Below are 20,249 nucleotides of genomic sequence, written 5' to 3' on the forward strand. Positions count from 1 at the left end.
TAAATAAGTGTATGCACTAGAAGACGGTGAAATAAATCATGGACATTATGTAGTCTTGCAGGCAGGGAATGACTTTTCAGAGAACTGAGCTGTCTCTGTCTGCAAGGGTGATGTGTAGGGTGAGAATTTGATTTGTTATAGAGGCAAGTTGGTAGCAGTGTGGTCACTCAGTCCCATGGGAGAAGGCAAAGGAATGGAGCCCTATCCAGGCTCATGGCAAATCTGAGTAGGAGAATAGCCCTTTTGAGGACCATATTGTGTTTTTCTTACCTTTTGCAAGAGTTGAAGCTTTGACAGCAAATAAATGTGCTGAAATCTCAGAAGTTCAGCCATGTCACAAATAAGTTGAAAACCAGTCTTTTAGACTGCTGTGTCAGCATCATCGGGTCCTACCTTACATTTGTCATGCTACCAAGATCAGTAATTGTTGATATTTCAGGTGACAGCAGATGGGAGCATCGACTGCCAGGAAAATCCTGGTGAACAGGAATCAGTAGTATCACCTCTTCACTACTGCGAAGTTGTGTCTGCACTGCACATACTCACTAAAGGCAAGCTACAGGTTTTTTTGGACTGATGCCATGTATACTGAAATGCTGTAACAGCTTCAACATATGGTGTGACAAACCACAAAAAGACTAATTACACAAGTTCCATGGGTGTTTCTACATGCCCACATTTTGTGTATAGGCTTGTGTTGAAGATGATGGTATGATACAGCGTGCGGCAGCATAATTTGCTGATTTGAATTTGGCGCCAGGAAGCGAGGTTTGGCTGTTAGAGGGTGCGGGTGGTCTCATTTGAATGGGTGGGTTTGGAAGTTTGTTCTTCCTTCCACTTTAGTACCGAGAATGCGTTGGCTGAAGGAACAGTGCACACTTGCCACAGAGGCTTACTTTTCTAACGGTCGCTTGATCGTCACCACGCAGCGAGCATTCCGCGCGCACTTCGCTATTTCCACCTGAGCTCGTGTTCCTGGTCGGCAATCACTTGTTACATGGGCAAACACATTCAGGAGAACCGGCAGTGTGGAAAAGAGAAGATCAGAGGAATGGCCCATCAGATCACCCCAAAACATCGAGGCGGTAAGGCAGTCTTTTTTGCGATCTCCTTGGTGCTCGGCATGCAAGCATGCAGCTGCCCTTGGAATGTCTGATCGTTCTGTGAGGCGAATTCTTCATGATGACCTCCACTTTCATCCTTACAAGTTGGCTGTGGTGCAAGAACTCACTGAACATGATTTTGCTGCTCGGCAACATGCATGTGAAGCGTTCCTTGAAACTTTGCCTGATGATACGCTTGTGTTCTTTAGTGACGAGGCTCATTTCCATCTTTTTTGGATGTGTGAACAAGCAAAACATGTGCTACTGGAGTGATAACAATCCCCGAGAACTTCATGAGAGGCCCCTTCATTGTGAACGTGTAACTGTTGGGTGTGCACTGTCAAGAGTAGGGATTATTGGTCCCTACTTTTTTGAAGAGAATGAGGTTGCAGTTACAGTGAATTCTGTTCGCTATGTGAAAATGATCGAAGAATTTTTTTTGCCAAGTCTTGACGAAATGGATGTTGGGGACGTGTGGTTTCAGCAGGATGGAGCCACGGCACACACGGCGTGAACTGCAATGCGTGTTTTGCGGGAACATTTCCTGGATGCCCGATTTCTTTGAGGGGCGATCTTCAGTGGCCCGGCCCGGTCACCCCATATAGCCCCTTGTGACTATTTCTTATGGGGGTATCTGAAATCCCTCGTGTACAACGATCGCCCAAGGACCCTTGCTCAACTGAAGGAGAATATTCGCCAAGCCATAGGCAACATACACATCGCTATGCTGGAAAGAGTTGACCGACACTTCAGAATTCAGGCAAATCAGTGTATCGCCAATGGGAGGCACCACTTGTAGGATACAATTTTTAAAACAGAGTAAACGTAAATTTCCAATGTTGTAGAATATGGAGAAAAAATAATTACAACGATTCCTATAACATCTTTTGTTTTATTGACCCTTCAAATCAGCAAATTATGCTGCGACACTCTGTATAATTGTGACGTCACTGATTAGGGATAAGGTTTTGCTCTGTTTTCTGAGGTGACAAGTTGGGTATGGAATTTAACCTCTGCCTGGCATGTGTCTTATTGTGACATGTATATGGTTCACCTGGTCAAGTGTTGCATTACTTCAATAGGGCTACTAACGCCATTATCCCTAAGTTAAAATATATCACTGAACATCACATTCAGATGGGTATCTCTCCTCCTCTGTATTTAGAAGGCTCTGGTTCAAGTTCTGGCCCCAAGACCAGCTATCGTGACTGAAGATTTGGTGTTTTCAGTCTCTCCATGCAAATACCATGGTAATACCTCAGATGATGCTGTAACTGCTTCCCTCTGCATCCTTTTGAATTCACAAATCACTCACCCTACCATTTGATGCCACAAAGTCCCTATGCAGCATTTCAGAAAATCACTCAATAGGGCCATATTTTTTTTTATACAAGTGTTAGTCACACTGCTTATTTGCACATTCTTCAGACATGGTTTGTTGCACAGCTGTGTGAGAGGGGTCTGCAGGCAACAGTTTTCCTGCAACAAGATGGTGCACCTGCACATTATGCCCTCTGAGTTAGAGAATATCTTGACACATTCAGTTCATGATGGATTGGATGTAGAGCTGATACAGTATTGCCTCCTGGAGTCCAGGCTTAACATTTTGTGACAATTCACTTTGGGACATTGTGAAAGAGACATTTTCCCAGCTCTGTCTAACAGCAGTTTAACACCTAAAAAGAGCTATCAGGGACTGCTTTAATGACTTCAAACCATCAACATGGAAGATGTCCAGAAGAACATGGGAAAAAATTAAACTCTATGTGGAGAATGGATGGGAGCATACAGATAACTTCTAACAAACATACATACAGACTCTGTGGCCACTCTGTATAGCTAATGTATTTAAAAATGTAACTTTTCAGTTTTCATTTCCTTACTGTAGACCTAATAGAGAACATTCACAGCTGTTATGAAATTTACTTTGTACTCTTGCCAGTATGTACAATAGTTGCAGCTACCACAGTAATGAGCAAGCAGTGTGGTACAAGTTTTTATATGTTATTTGAATCTTTATTCCATCTTTTGTTTTAATTACATGAGTGAACTTCTGTGAAGCAATTTCATTGTTAATGTAGCAGGTATATATTTTGATACTGATGTTCTGGATGAAGGGTGGGTATTTTTGGTCACAGCTTATAGATATTAATTTTAAGGAGTTTGGTGTGACAAAATTGATTAAAAGTAGACCACAGAGAAGTGAACTGTGCTGTGTATTTCAAGTGGTGGTTTCTTATTGAAGATGTTCAGAGATTACTGTGTGTTTAAGGTAGCAGTTCTTGTTGAAGATGTTCAGAGATTGTGCTTGTGTTTCAGGTGGCAGTTTCTTACTGAAGATGTTGAGACATTACTGTGTGTTTAAGGTAGCAGTTCTTGTTGAAGATGTTCAGAGATTGTGCTTGTGTTTCAGGTGGCAGTTTCTTACTGAAGATGTTGAGACATTACTGTGTGTTTAAGGTAGCAGTTCTTGTTGAAGATGTTCAGAGATTGTGCTTGTGTTTCAGGTGGCAGTTTCTTACTGAAGATGTTGAGACATTACTGTGTGTTTAAGGTAGCAGTTCTTGTTGAAGATGTTCAGAGATTGTGCTTGTGTTTCAGGTGGCAGTTTCTTACTGAAGATGTTGAGACATTACTGTGTGTTTAAGGTAGCAGTTCTTGTTGAAGATGTTCAGAGATTGTGCTTGTGTTTCAGGTGGCAGTTTCTTACTGAAGATGTTGAGACATTACTGTGTGTTTAAGGTAGCAGTTCTTGTTGAAGATGTTCAGAGATTGTGCTTGTGTTTCAGGTGGCAGTTTCTTACTGAAGATGTTGAGACATTACTGTGTGTTTAAGGTAGCAGTTCTTGTTGAAGATGTTCAGAGATTGTGCTTGTGTTTCAGGTGGCAGTTTCTTACTGAAGATGTTGAGACATTACTGTGTGTTTAAGGTAGCAGTTCTTGTTGAAGATGTTCAGAGATTGTGCTTGTGTTTCAGGTGGCAGTTTCTTACTGAAGATGTTGAGACATTACTGTGTGTTTAAGGTAGCAGTTCTTGTTGAAGATGTTCAGAGATTGTGCTTGTGTTTCAGGTGGCAGTTTCTTACTGAAGATGTTGAGACATTACTGTGTGTTTAAGGTAGCAGTTCTTGTTGAAGATGTTCAGAGATTGTGCTTGTGTTTCAGGTGGCAGTTTCTTACTGAAGATGTTGAGACATTACTGTGTGTTTAAGGTAGCAGTTCTTGTTGAAGATGTTCAGAGATTGTGCTTGTGTTTCAGGTGGCAGTTTCTTACTGAAGATGTTCAGAGATTGTGCTTGTGTTTCAGGTGGCAGTTTCTTACTGAAGATGTTCACAATGTATGAGCAAGATACCATGTGCCTTATGTTCCTGCTATGCTCTTCATTCAGGAGTGTGCAGGTGTGCAAACCAGCGACCAGCAAGGAAGGGAATTCAGAAGTGTATGTTGTATGTCTCGAATACAAGGGCAGGGACTTCATGGAGCCCTGGCTTGAAGTGCTGAGGGAACATTATGGTGAGAAGACTGTTCAAACTGCTTTTTTTTTTTTTTCTTTTAAATTCAGATGCTTATCTTCATATATTTAGAGTTTAAAAGGATTTATTGTTTTGTTGTGTGTTTTTTTTATTTATTTTTATTTAGTTGTATTTTCAGTATGTAGAGTTACATCAGTGAAATCAGTCAAAAGAACTGTTGCGTGTGACCAGAGATAGTTTCTTATAAGAACCAACTTTCCCTGCTGCATCTAGAAAGTGTTGTATAAAACTAGGAAGAGGTTTATAAAAGATATTCACTTATTCTCAGTAACAGATGTTTTCCTGAATCAAGCCAGTGTCATCTGTAAAGTTAGTTGGTGGTGCTTGAGGATGGGTTTCTTGCTATGGGAACTTTCCTGGACGTGTAGGGTGCATTCAGTAGTACCACCCTTGAGGCCATATGCAGGGCAGCCACAGAGCATGGAGTATTGATTCAGTAGTAGGCAGATTTATACCACACAAGTGGGCTGCATGATGAGGGTGTATGCAGGGAGGAGTCTTGCCCCCTGTTGTGGAGCTTTGTAGCTGGTGAAATCCTTGTGAGATACAATAGAGAAGGTCTATATGCATGAAGCTTCACAGATTACTTGACCTTGTTGATAATGGGAAAAGTTCCCCAAGTAGTGTCTCAGAGCTCATGCAAAGGGCTTCATATTTGGTATGAAGACTGTGCAGGTCAGGGAAGTCTCTGTCAATCCCGTTAAGATGGAACTTGCACTCTTGACTGAAAAAGAAGATAGCAAGATTCATGGAACCCACTTTACTCAACAGCACCACATTTTCTTAGTTGGTGAAGTATCTAGGGCTTACCCTGGTTCCACAGCATATTTATGTATTCTGTACAGTTCTCACAGTAAACAGTGATTATTTTTCAACTCAGCATTAACTGGTTAGTTTTTGTAATAGAGATGCCATGTGCTTTCTTTGGGATCAGAACCAAAGTTTTATTTGTTCTTTCCATGACCTTTGGAGAAAACTGCATAATGAGGAGCTTCATAACTTGTACTCTTCTCCAAGTATCATTAGAATGATCAAGTCAAGGAGGGTGAGATGGGCAGGGCATGTAACATGAATGGGAAGAAAATGAATACATATAGGTTATTGATAGGAAAGCCAGAAGGAAAGAAACCACTGGGAAGACCAAGATATAGGTGGGTGGACAATAATAAAATGGATTATAGAGAGATAGGATGGGATGGTAGGAATGGATTTATCTGGCTCAGGATAGGGGCAAGTGGAGGGCTCTTGTGAACATGGTAATGAACGTAAGATTTGAGGCTTTGGGATTCATAAAATTCTGCGAAATTCTTGAAGCTGAACAATTGGCAGCTTCTTAAAAAGGGCTCAGCTGCATGAGTGAATGAGTGAGTGAGTGAGTGAGTGTTTGCACGACCTCTTTTTTTGTCAGCTTTTAATATCTCTTTTTACTAATGAACCGCAGAAATCCGGCGTGTGAGTGTTTGCTGCATAGGAAAAACATGATGAAGAAGCAGTCAATAAATGTGTCAAGGTGAGCATGGTATGATGTGTATTTCCTGATCATGCAAATAAATAGCATTGTTTGTATAGGTCCCAGTATACCAGACAAAGCAATGTTCCCTCAGGAAAGCATTCCACAGGATTTTTTGGATCAGTTGTATGAGTGTGCAACCATGTTCAAAAATTTACAGGTGAGCTCATATGTTATTTCAAATATACACAGTTTATTTTATTTTTTTTGTGAAATCTGATTATATTAAGTTGCATTAGATAAGGCAAATGTTAAGTCCTATATTACGAATAACAAAACATGGGTCTCATCTAGTATAAAAACCAAATGTAATATTAAAAGGCACTTGTACATGATCAGTAGGAATAGCAGTGATCCTAATATAAAAAGTTATTACAAGGCATATTGCAAATCCTTGGCTCGTGATATTATAGCAACTAAACGTATTTATTATGATAAACGGATTATAAACTCTAATGATAGAGTCAAAAGTGCTTGGAATGTCGTTAAAACCTTGACTGGTAGGAAATCTCATTATGATATTTTGCCCATGTTTAACAATAATTTTAATAGATCTACGTCCAATTATAATAATATTTCTGAATCCTTCAATAGATATTTTCTATCTGTACCCGAATTAATTATCAATAATATTCAAAAGGATTGTAATCCAAATGAAAAAACAAATTTTTATGATTATTTAATTGATGCTTTTAATGTTACTTTTCCTAAAATTAATTTTAATCCTGCCACAGCTAATGAGCAAACATCATTAATAAATTGAAAATGACTAATTCGTATGGTTACGATGAGGTCCCTATCAAAATTTTAAAAAACAGTGTAGATTACATTTTATCCCCATTAACCCATATTGTAAATAGATCCTTATCAACTGGTATTTTTCCAGATCGTCTTAAATTCTCAGAAATAAAACCCATATATAAAAAGGGTAACAGGAATTGTATTAGTAATTATAGACCAATATCATTATTGACCTCCTTCTCAAAAATATTTGAGAAGGTAATCTATAGTAGACTTAGTAATCATTTGGTCAATAATAACATATTAGTAAACGAACAATTTGGATTTAGGCCAAATTCATCAACCGATAAAGCTACCTTCAAATTACTGAATCAGATAATCCAAGCCCTTAATGATGGGCATAGTGTGGGAGGATTATTTTGCGATCTGGAAAAAGCTTTCGATTGTGTTAACCATGGGATATTGTTATCTAAATTGGAATTTTATGGTATATCTGGCCCACTTCACAAATTAATAGCATCTTATTTGAATGGTAGGTTTCAAAGAATAAGATTACAATCAAAACATTCTAGCTCAAGTACTTATTCCAACTGGGGTGAAATTTCTCATGGAGTCCCCCAGGGTTCCATTCTTGGGCCCTTGCTTTTTCTAGTTTATATCAATGATCTTCCGTTAATCCTAAATAAGGTTTCCACCCCTATTCTCTTTGCGGATGATACCAGTGTAATTATCAAGGAATTTGACCCGTTTACTCTTCTAGACAGACTTAAGGAAGTCTCCAATATTTTAATTACATGGTTCAATGCAAACCTATTATCCCTAAATCTCTCGAAAACGCATTTTATTAAATTTATAGCCAAAAACATAGAGGAGCAGTGCAATTCCATCAGTATTAACAATGGAAATAAGAATATTTTGAGTACAAGATCTACTAAATTTCTGGGTATTAATATTGTAAATACTCTGTCATGGAAGAAACATATTGACCAACTACTTTCCAAACTCAACACTGCTTGCTTTACTATTAGAGCCTTGAAGCCATATGTTAATCAGGCAACATTAGTAACGGTGTACTATGCTTATTTTCATTCACTCATGAAATTTGGTATTGTATTTTGGGGTAATTCATCATATGCTATAAGTGTTTTTCGTGTACAGAAAAGAGTACTTAGAATAATCACAGGTACTGGTTACAGGAACTCTTGTAGGCAGCTATTCGTGACATTGAAAATTCTTCCTCTTCAGTCTCAGTATATTTACTCTTTATTATGCTTTGTGGTTGATAATATAAATTTATATCAGTTTACAACTGATATACATAGTAGAAATACAAGACATTGTTTTAATCTTAATTTTTATCAACCTATAGTTCATCTATCACTATACCTGAAGGGATCATACTGTATGGGTATCAGATTGTTTAATAGCTTACCCTTATATCTAAAGCAGTTGTTCACTAATTGTAAAGATTTTAAAATTGCTTTGAAGGATTTCTTGATTTCTCATTCATTTTATACTTTGGATGAATATTTTGAATGTTGCAGATCGAAGGATAGCATTTCCTTGTAGTAATTTATGTGGATGAGTACATATATGTCTGTGGTTTGTTGATTGTTACCTAAATTTGTGGTATTTTAAAAGTTATGATTGATATTATGTCAGTCTATTATAAATTTTGTATTTTAATTATGGTATTATTGCATGTGGCATAATCCTGTCTTGCTTGTTTTGTTTTGTATCTTGTAACACACATGTATGTATATGTATTTGACTTGTTTTATTATCCCTTGGCTTGTTAAAGCCAAGTGGGATTAATAACGTGAGTAAGTTATTCTTAATGTATGTTTATTTTTATTAGATTCTTTTACCTTACATTATTATTTATGTTTATTGATTGATGTATATGATTTTGATCTTGTATATGCATATTGATATCTGTATTCAAAGGACAATTTCCACATCCTGGTTTTTTAACTTGTAGGGATATATATGGAAAATAAATGGACAATGACAATGACAGTTAGACTGTAGGGAGTACTGCAGAGTGTATCCTCCCAGACCACAGGGGAAATTAAATTATGAGAGACCTGCAAATTTCACAAATGATAGAATTATAGAACAATGCAAAAGAAATTGGAAAGTGCCTGTTGACATGGTTTCAAAAACCGTTCCAAAATATGGATGGTGAGAAAAACGAGTTTGGGAAGGCATGAAGAAGTACACTTGGTCGTCGACTTAAGACCACAAAAAAAATGAAAAATAAAAGATGATTAAAATATAAAAGTTTTTAAAAATAAATTATAAACATTATAAAAAGATTAGAAAGGTTAAAAAATACTGTTAATAAATATGGCCGATATACGACCACATCGACTTATGACCTGTCAGTCAGAACGGAAGTCTGTTGTAAGTCTACCAAGTGTATAATGATTGTGTTCTTGTAATATCTGTAAGAGGTGTTGGAAGGCCTAACACTGAAAGGATGATGATGAAATTGTGATTTTATTAATTTCCATTTAATCATCACGAAAACCAAGGGACAGATTGTTTGAGCCAGAAACTACAAATATTTTTGAGAAATGTCTGGAGAAAATAGAATGAACATTCATTTCTTTTTTGAACACACATTTTGACATGGATCACTGTTACCTTCTTGTTACGTTCACTCCTGAGGTGCATTGTGCACCTCAGATGGTGAAGAGAAGCATTTGCTAGTCTAACTCTGTTCCTGGGAGCAAACAAAAAAAATTAGGAGGGGAATGAAAAATTAGTTACTCTAAGCATAATAAAAATAATAAAATGACTTCAGCTGCATTTCTCAAAGACTGTTGTGTTTTCAGTTGTTGTATTGGTGGCCGAAGATGGTTCACATAACAGTGTTTTAATATGCTGTAATATTATGTGTTATTAATGATTTGATTGGTTTGTATATTCAGATATACAAGTAGGTAAATTTATCTTCTTATTCACTTATTGAAAAACCGTTAGATGATATATTTCTCCAAAATGTTGGGCTCCATCTGAACTACATGACAATACTGCCCTGCAGACCATACACTTCATAGGCAATGCCATGAAAACCTCAAATCCAAGACTGATCTTTATTTTCATTTTGCTTGACACAGTTAAAGCAAGTGTCACATAACTTTGAAGAAGGCCAAGAGTAACCTTGAATTCGCAGAAGAAAAATTTGAGACAAAGGGATGGGCTTGAGGGTGTGAGAAGTGACAGGCGACCAGTTGTTACGTGACACTTGCTATAAAATACTTGATGTTTCTGATTATTTAGACTGATGTGATCGAGACAAACATCCGGGCCTATCAAAGAGGTAGAACTCATACTGAGGATTTCAAGATTAAGAAACTGAAATATCTGATTGCAAATCACTTCATGGAGAAATATGAGGTGAAGAAGTTGCCTGAATCAGAAGAAGTGGTTGGGAAAAGCAAGCTGGTGAGTGCACACTGTGGAAACCACTTGCTGTGCAACCCCATCAGAAAGAAGCTTGACATGTCTCGTCTTTCTTTGTAGAAAAAAACAGTGACGCTTAATATGGATCCTCGGGCTGAAGAAGGTTCTTTTGCAGACCGGCTTAAGAAATCAACATTACAGCCAGTGCAGCTGCTGAAGGTTCTGAGGGAGGAAGTGGAAAGTATGTCTGTCACATGGCCATTCCATGAGGATGTGCAGCATTTTGAGGTGGGTTCAATTTTTGTAAATTGTGGCAGGTATCAGTGTGATGGTACCCAAAGTTATTTCAGAGGGTTCAGTGTTCGCTGCATGTTCTCTTAAAAGACCTGAAATTTACCAGAAGTTTGGGAATATGGAGTGGCTCAAAATGAGTATGAATCTGTATGCCCATGTGTTAGAAATAATGGAGTCCGCATGAATCTGTTGTACCAAGAAATGAATTCCTTCATGTCATCAGATACTGTAGAGATCTAAAAGAGGCGTGTATCTCAGACAGAACTTCAAACGGACTGCAGTTTTGAAAACTGATGATATTTTTCAGAACCCCAGTATGGCTACCATTAATCTTGTGAATGTTATGACTCTATTTTCATTTTGATTGCATTTGAGACACTTTCATGACTGTTACAGTTCTGTGCCACAGGTCACTCACTTTATGTATGTATGTCCATGAAAGATTCCTGAAACTAATGTTTTCCAGCTCAGACGATTCAGGGCCTGAATAAAAAGTATCAAAAGTGAACCTGTGAAAGCTGAAGTATTGAATTTACATAGGTAGGAGATTATTGCTCTGTATAGCAGGCTGGTTCAATGTGTACATGTTTGTTTCATTGTTCTTGTTAGTGATTGAATTTCCTTCAAAATTAATACTTTTATGTTCTTTTGGTATGAGATGCTGCATAGTGTAGTTAGATACTGACACCTCAGTCTGACTTACAGCTTCCATCTTCTGAGCTGAAGATGGACACTGCACATTCTCGGGAACACCGAGGCTTATGTATCGGACTCAGTGGCTTCACATCACAACAGACCATGACTCAGACGCTTTAGTGACAAGCCTTCCCCCAAAGGGAACTTAAATTTTCTGCTATGAACATGGCATATTCTGAATTGCATAGAGCAACCACACATGAATATATTGATGTATTTTCCAAAACCAGATGTGTTTGTAAGCCATGCATATTATTCTCAGATATAATTCACAGATTTTGTGTCACCATAATGGTAATAAATCATGAGGTGTAACAGACAATTGTGAAATTTGGTATTAGACACTGTAACATAAAATTCCATGGACCTATGAATCATGTGCTATGTGTTTCAGTTCCCTCCATGTGTGGATGGATTCAAGCTGGAGATTGGTAAGCCTGTTAAGACCATCCAGAGCTCAAAGTTCTGTTTGGGTCGCCTACTTAGAATACGTAACCAAGTACGTGATTTAGCACGAAAGGCTTTTCACTTGAGCCAGATTTCACAGACTAACACACAGGGAACTCCCAGTCTTCAGAATGGCGTACCATGCAAGAGCAGTGTTGGGTCTCAACGTCTAGATCAAGAAAGTGAACTCTCCAAGAAAGTGAGGAAGAAATATCCTAAAAGCGAACTAACCATCTTGAATTACAAGGAGAAGCTGTGGACATCAATCGAAGGTGCAAATGAGGAAGCTGAGATACATGCATTTCTTCACATTATGGAGGCCATTGATGGAATGTGGAGAGATGATAACCTGCTGCTGCAGGGCTATCCCATGCTGACACAGTTCAATGTTGGGCTTGTATATATGCTGTGCCATTTGTTTAATGAGGTAAGTAGTGGGTACTTTGGTCTCACATGTGTAGGTCCTAGATCAGGGTTAATTATGAGGCCTCTGTGTTAACGTAACCCTGTGGTTGCAAGTAGAAGTAGCCATTTGTCACCTGGGACAGTATTGCTTTCTTTATCAGTATTCCAGGATATGGTAACTATAACTTAAAGAAGGACCAAACAACTGTATGCATCTCCCATAATGAAAAGTACTGTGCATCACATAGTCTGGTAGAAATTTGCCAGCATTTTGGAGGAACGTATTGCTTCCATCCAGAGTTGAAGATTAAGCCAAGCAAGCAAATAGCATATACTCATATTAGTTGCCATAACCTTCAGTTGCAATAGCCCCACATTCAGTATGTGATAGCAGGCATTCATAATAAATTATTTATTCTTGGAATGAATGAACGAACTATCAGGCAAGACCTCTGAAGACATAGCAGTTGTTAAGCTGTTATAGTTACATATGTGATGATAGCAGAAAACAGAATTTCTTGATATGAAGAATATAACAGAATCCCACACTTTTGTATGCATAGACCATGTCCCTGTATGGGAAGGATCACTGGTGGTTCCGATGTACACAGAGTGTAACTGAAAGGTGCGACAAACACGCCAAAACAGGACAAAATGTCCATATCGACATGTGTCCAGAAACATTTAATTTGAGAGAGTATTAGCTGAAAGAATACTGTACAGACACCAGCAGCAGATCAGCATCAATGTGTGGGCAGGGATTGTTGTTGATCGTTTGGTAGGCCAAGATGTTTTGCCACATCGGCTTACAGGCAGCCACTATCAAGATCTCCTCTTGCGTGATGTGCCAGAGCCACTGGAAGGTGTACCACTGGCAGTCAGAGCACAATTGTGGTACATGCATGATGGTGCTCTGGCACATTTTAGTCATCACACTGTGCAACATGTACTCAGTAACTCTGTTGTGACTGATGGATATGTAGAGGAGGACCCACTGCATGGTGTCCACATTTTCCACATTTGAATCATCTGGATTTTTACCTGTGGGGACACTTAAAACCCCTTGTGTATGCAGCTCATTTTGACAATGAGAAGAGAGACTTTACCATTGCATTGTGGATGCCAGTCAGACTATCTGCAGCTACCCCAGCATTTTCAAACAGATGCAGTGGTCCGTGATAAGATGTGTCGAGGCATGCATGCAGGACATTTTGAGCACTTACCATAAATGTACTCTTTTGGCTATAACTCACAAATTGAATGCTTCCAGACATACTGATACGGACATTTTTTTTTCCCTTTTTTTTGTAGTATGGGGAATTTGTGCCCAAATTTTTTCTGCACCTTTCCTTTGCAGCCTGTATATACAAGGTGTCCCAGAAAGGAAGGTCAGTATTCAGGGAGGTCATGGTATCAGCCATTCTAAGCAAAAAAGTGTATGTGTACATGTGTCCTAATCTGAGCAGTTTCCGAGATAGAGCTATTTCACTGTCCAGTCCCAAAATTGTTGTGATAAGAAAGAGATATTACATACTATTTCTAATACCAGTATTTATTGTTCAAGTGACAAAGTTGGTATAGTTTACCTAGTATAGTACATTTTCAAAAATTCCACTGTCAACATCAATGCACTTTGCAGCTCGTATGAGGACATGGTGTTTTGCTCATCTGAGTGCATCTTGACGTTCCTTTATGGGGGCAATAACATCTGTTATGTGATTGAACAGTTCTCATGTATCTGCTTTTCTTCTCTACACTTTACTCTTTGCCCAACCCCATAAACAAAAATCTAATGGGGTTATTTCTGGAGATCTTTGTTGCCATTTAATTGTTCTTCCATGACCAACCCACTGATTAGGCAAAGTTTCATTGAGATGTTGCATCACAAGTGGGTATACTGAGAAGGGGCTCCGTCATGCTGGAAGAACATCGCAATCCATGTAGCCAAAGGAACATGCTCTATTTCTGGTAATCCATTTTGCAGAAAGCCTAGTCAATTATCTCCTGTCATATGATTGTCTAAAATAATGGGACCAATCAACATAAACGACTGTACAGTGAAATAGCTTTGGCTTGGAAACCATTCGGTATGGGACACATATACTAGTACATATACACTTTTCTTGCTTAGAATGACCAATACTGTGACCTCCCAGAATACTGACCTTTCCTCCTGGGACATTCTGTATATGTAACCTTCATTCCATTCAGTTGCTAAAGTTTATTACTGTGTGTAAAATCACCAAACAGTCATGTACTGAAGGGGCTGGCAACTAGAGAAAACTTTTTCAGTGAAAGAATGCAGGATATTTAATTTTCCTTGCCGCATTTTGGATTTGTGAAATAACTGAATAAAAATTTCAAATTTTTGTGTTTCAGAACATAACACTTATGGAGTATTTAGATTGTGGTCTTCTTGGTTCACACCATTTAGTCTGGTAGTAGTTTCCCGGGTGAACGAACCTCTTGCCTCCATCTTCAAGGTGTAAGTGAAGGTGGAGGCAGCAGGTTCCCCAGAATTGTTAGTAAGCACGTAACAGAGCATGTGGTGCTATGACCAAGAAGGGCAGAAACTACATTCTCCTTTTCACCTCCATTCTTTCTTTTTGTACTTTCTGGTCTCATTTTTCTTCTTTCTCCTCCATTTTAGTCCCTCCTCCCTTCTGTTCATGGAAACTTAAGACATGAAGACATGCAAGGGTTTGCAGATTTGTGCTGTTACCCATGTTCTGAGTAAATAGGATGGCAACATACTACATGTGGCCATGCCATGGAGAGGACATTGCACAGTGCTGGGAGTTTGAGGATCTGTTTTATTGACCTTAATGGTAAATTCTATTCCTGTCACAGGTTTATTTTATGAAGCCGGTAAAACAAGACTTTGCAGTGGTATTCATCAAATTCCGCCAGTGGAACCCAGTCATGCGTAGGTTTCTGAATGAGGTAGACCACACCATTGAGAAGCTTCACAGAGAGGGCGGCAGTCAGACAGTTCTGTCTCTCATCCCAGTCAACAAGTTGTGTGGTGAGTGCCCACTGAGTAATGGCAGCGCGTATTGGTAACTGAGACGTTTTTTGTGGTGGTAGTGGTAAATGTTGTGGTGTTCTGTGATATGACATCATGTAGTCTGGTAGGGTTGTACCAACATTTCAGAGAACCATACTGCTTCCATCTTCAGGAATATCTGTAGCCCATTATTGCTGCAAAAACCAGAGTTTCAAATAAAAGGATTTTATAGATAAAAGTATTTAGAGGAATTGTTCCTTGACTGTGTGGTCCATGAATCTGCAGAGGGTACACGGAATGTTTGAAGAATTCATTGGTAAAAATTTTCAGTGACATATTTTCTTGTATGCGAGTAAACAGTTATGAAGTCTTAGTTGTATTGGTAATGGATTAGATCTCATGGATGTCAGAAAGAAGAACTTGGTTTGCTGGGGGAAAAATTCATATGAAGTAAGGTAAGAAAAAGCTTGAAGCAGCACAAAGCAATAGTCTGTTGTGAGTCAGTGATTGTATACTCCCTCCTTTGAAACCTGGAATTAAAAAAAAAAATGATTTGGGCCAGGAATAGGACATACCAACCCATTGGCTTGATACACAGAAGTTATCCAGGTCCTGAATGCTGCTCACTAGCCTGGGTACACATGAAAGAATTGATAATTTTATTGGTAATAAGTTTTGTGAACTGTTGTAGACAAAGGCTGCAGAACTATAATTTCCTGGTCAATCACGTTTTGTATAACTAGAAGATAATTGCTACTGTAACATGTCTTGTCTACTGAAGACGCCGTAGAGATTGTTAATTTGTTTATTCAACAACCTACAAGTAACGGCTACAGTTAATTATAACAATGTTGCGGGGTTTCACAATTTATAACCCTATTCGCAAATCAGTTCACTCTGTCTTCAATAGTCTACACGTATTCAGTACGGGAGCTATACAAGTGTCCCTGTCTCACACACTCCCAATTACACAATTACACACACGTCCGGTACTTCTTTCTGTGACGGCTGCTATATTCCAACTCAATTCGTAGGCTGCTGCCTTGAGAACCGTTGATCACACACTCCGGCGGCTGATTCACTTCAACTGTGTTCACTGCTGACTGGAGAACTGTCTTCGGCGCTGATACACTTTAACTCTCCCCGGGGACGGCTACAAGTTAACTTGTCTACAACTGAACTCGACGACTGTTCCAATTCTCTTATATATCCGCAGTGCTTGCCTGTTGCATAATGAGTGCCTTATCACAGTAGGAATTGGTGCCATGTCGCCGTGTTTGCGTATAGCCTAGCAACGCTGTTACCTCACGCCGTCTTACGTCACCGTGCGGTGGGGGGGGTGACGGAGCGCTGACTCACCCGCCACGTCACTGCTGGGGCGGGGGGTTCTCCGTTGCACAACATGTCACAATACAGTATTTAAAAAGTCACATCTGTCTCACAGAAAAGACTGCTGCTCCGTTACCAGTACTTGCTGGTTAATGCTGCTGAGGGAAATATTCGCTCCCTATTGTGAAAGTTCTGTGAAACACATATATGCTCTGGACAAAATGCAGAGTCTTTAATGTTAAAGTAGAGGGTACATGTAGTTTCCATTGGGTTGTAAAGGGCTAAAGGAAACTCAATTCAAGGACCTATGTGCAATAATGAGAGTCCCCCCAGACAGTTCACTTATCAGCTGACTCAAGATATATCTCTGTGCTAATGTTTCTGTCACTAGAGCACTGTAGCAGCCCTAGCAAGGCAGAAGTGGATTCCAGTGAACAGTCATGCAGCATGAGAGATGGTGATGGGTCAGCAGAGATACAGGAAGATTGTGATCGCATCTTCTACAAGTGTGTGACAGAGCTCAATCATCTGTGTGTGAAGGAGCAGGTTACTGACATCATTGCCAACATTCTGGAGCAGCACGAGGACAGCAGCATGTGATGGCCATGGAGCAGGTCACACACGTCACTTTGGTGAGTGGTAAGGAAAAAAGAATAACTTAATTTGTGATGGTATGGAAAAGACTGCAAACCATGTCTTGATTGATAGCAGTCTGATTTAAATCAGCATTCAGATAGAGAGATCTGTTGGTTCAGTTGTCTAATGTCTGGTGTGGGGTCTGGTCACCTCTGAAGTTTGCATATAACATGATCTCTTTTTTTATACTACACTACGTAATTACTACTGAAGCAGAATGAATGTCATTCAAGCGTGAAAACTCACTGCAAGAAGGAGGCTCTGATATGTCTGCATGTGTCCGGATTCTGTTATGTAAATTCAGGCATGTTGCAGGGTAAATGGGGAAAACATTTGAGAATACTTCCATAAGGGTAAGAAGGAAGTAGATTAAATTGTGTTTGAGAACAAGAGTGAGTTTAAGCTCTTATGTCCCTTTTACCATGTCCTATTAACAGTGATGTGCAAGAGTCTGAGAATTGTATCAATGTGACATTCTGTAATGTGGCATGGTTTGTGCAGTGTTTATGATGTAGCAGGTGACTCTTTTGTTCTCATCCCTTTCTATGCTGTTGGAAAGATTCCAGAATTTAATTTTCCATACAGGTGTACTGTCAGAAGCTTTCTGCCACCAGTGTACAAATCTTCTGCCATATTATGATTGTCCCATTGCTATTCAAATTCTTTGACAGTTCCTTTAATGGTTCATATATAGGAATAACAGATGACATGGCAGAAGTCTTTTATTTATCTATACCACAGTGTTCTCCTACCTGGTATGAATGAGGCAGGAAAGAAAAAGAATGATGAATGGTTAATGCAGTGGCAGTGCACTGGGTACAGTGGTAAGATATACCAAAATATATTTTTAAATTAAAGAGAAGTTTTAAGGAAATCTTGTAAACATGTTTGAGTTTGAAGCATGTGCAAGTGCAGTGTAACATTCAGCGAGGAGCCACCCATCTTAATTGATCTCTGTTTAATTTCAACAGGTCCTCCGTAGTTCTGGCAGAGGGTCCTGATATAAATCCTTTTGCCAGTAACAAGCAATTGTTAAATATGCTTCTGTGGTCACAGAAATCATGAATGGCATTTCAGAATTTTGTGAGCTATTTTTATGGTTTACTGTGAACAGTTTGAAAGAGGAGCTTTCACAGCTCTTTTATGTTTCCGTGAGGAGGAGGGGAAATGAGTGATGGCATCTGTAGAAGTATATAGTTGATTTTTACTATTGTTATTTGTAATGCCTCCTCACTTAAGTTTCTGATAATGTACTGATAGGCTGCTAATGCTAAACATACAAACGTTTTATGTTATGTCATTTGCAGAAATGTCTTTGTCAAAGAAACGACATGAGAAGCTGCATCTCCAGAAACATGCATGTTATTTTGACAGGCATTAATGTGCTATTCTCACTCATTGTTGATGATAAACCTTCATTAAGGTGAGAATGAAAAGTGTGATTGTTAGTTCCAGGGATTATTTACTTGAGGGCATGAGCCAAAGACAGTACTCAACAAATTTATTGTGGCTGTGTACTAAATAGTGAGAGTTGAAACTAAACATTTTTGTATGACTTGTAACAGGAAGGAAGTGTCTATACATTGTATGAAATGTAAGAAATTTATTTCACTTAGCAAATAGCAGTATCATATTTTATTATTTATATCTTACAATTTATGTATATTATTTACTTTCTACTTTATTTTTAATTTATGAATGATATATAATATAGAATATTTAGAGTATCTTAACACTTTAACTGCTGTGGAAGTTATTAGTGTCTGCTGCAAATTCTTTACCTCAAGCTGTGGTAGTCACTGGTGCCCAATTTATAATGCTTGGGTGTGTTTTCATCCCTCAGATTCATGTCCATTGGCTGTGTGCAATTCTTAAGGGAATGTGGCCACTGTGGCTTTTTGGTGCTGCAACATTCATTTGTGTTAATGGTAATTCACAGTAGTATAAAAACAATATATATTTTTTCACAGTTAACTGGTACAAAAATGTAAACAAGAAGTTCTGGGAAGAACTAATTGGCTGTTTTCCTTTCACCAGAATTTGAGTATTTGGCATGACAAGTAGAAAAAACTTTAGTAGGTATGCATAATAAAGTCAACAAAACCGTTTGTATTACTGGTGGGAGGAGTTTATGAAGTATGCTGTTGAGATAGCCCCAGGTGACATGATGTACATGCCAAGTTTCCTAAAGAATGGATCAGACGTTCAGAAGTTATTAGGGTGGAATACACATGCAAACATGCACAGCAAGGTGATCTCATGAGCCTACTTTTATTCTTTGAAAACTAAGCAAAGTAAGCTAAAAATCATGGCTGTTAACGAATCACAGACATCAATACTATAAGAAGCAAAGACTTTTGCAGGCATAAATATTGTCCATTCTCACTGTTCATCATCTTGATGGTTTGAGCTGACATTGGTTCCCCTGGTTGAACTTCCTGTATCTGGATGTTTATTTTTCCTTGCTATTCACCTGATCAAGAAATTCTTTGTTACTGGATCATCATCTCCACAAGAGCCTGTTATTAGACACTACATGAAACTTCTTCCAGTTGCAGAGAGCTTCCAGTACATCAGCTCATAGTGTGGTCTTTTGGGCTAATGTGCCATGTGCCATTTAGGTGCTTACCGTTGTTTCAGAGGACTGTGCTGCTGCCTTCACCTTCCACAGTGAAGATGGAGGCAGTATGCTTCTCTAAAATGTTGGTACCCGCCTATCAGACTGCATGAAACTGCATAGGACTACATATAATACAGAAGGTCACACCATGGATTTTCTCTACTGTGCAACCAAAAGTCTTATACTTCTGTGTGAAGTTTAATGTTTGAAGATCCGCTTTATAGAAAAATATTACAGTACTGTATTAATTGTGTAGTTTATCCCATGCTGTGACAACATACATATAGTTACTATACATATAATACATACATATAATCCAGTGATTATGTTTTGTATACAAAGCTACGTATAAAAATGTATAGTATCATGAATGATTGTTTCTTCAAGAACTTGATACTTTGATCATTGTTCATTTGTAAAGAAAACAAACTATGTACTTTTAGTTTATGGTCATGTAATTTCAAAATAAATTTTAAAATAACCAAATGGTGGCTCCAGTTTTACATAATTCACTGT

General features: G+C 38.6%; 1 protein-coding gene across 1 annotated transcript; it reads left to right on the forward strand.

Moving 5' to 3' along the window:
* Nucleotides 1–439: 439 nt before the first annotated feature.
* On the forward strand, nt 440–20,219 carry LOC111867858 (cap-specific mRNA (nucleoside-2'-O-)-methyltransferase 2; the record flags this gene model as incomplete). The annotated part of the gene is made up of 8 exons (XM_023858059.2): nt 440–551; nt 4,411–4,617; nt 6,207–6,307; nt 10,177–10,341; nt 10,420–10,587; nt 11,684–12,163; nt 14,992–15,166; nt 16,869–20,219. Coding segments are annotated over 8 exons (1,617 nt in total), but the record flags the coding sequence as incomplete, so codon positions are not given.
* Between the last annotated feature and the right edge of the window lie 30 nt (nt 20,220–20,249).

The sequence above is a fragment of the Cryptotermes secundus genome, unplaced genomic scaffold, assembly GCF_002891405.2.
Source record: "Cryptotermes secundus unplaced genomic scaffold, Csec_1.0 scaffold2914, whole genome shotgun sequence".
NCBI lineage: Eukaryota > Metazoa > Arthropoda > Insecta > Blattodea > Kalotermitidae > Cryptotermes > Cryptotermes secundus.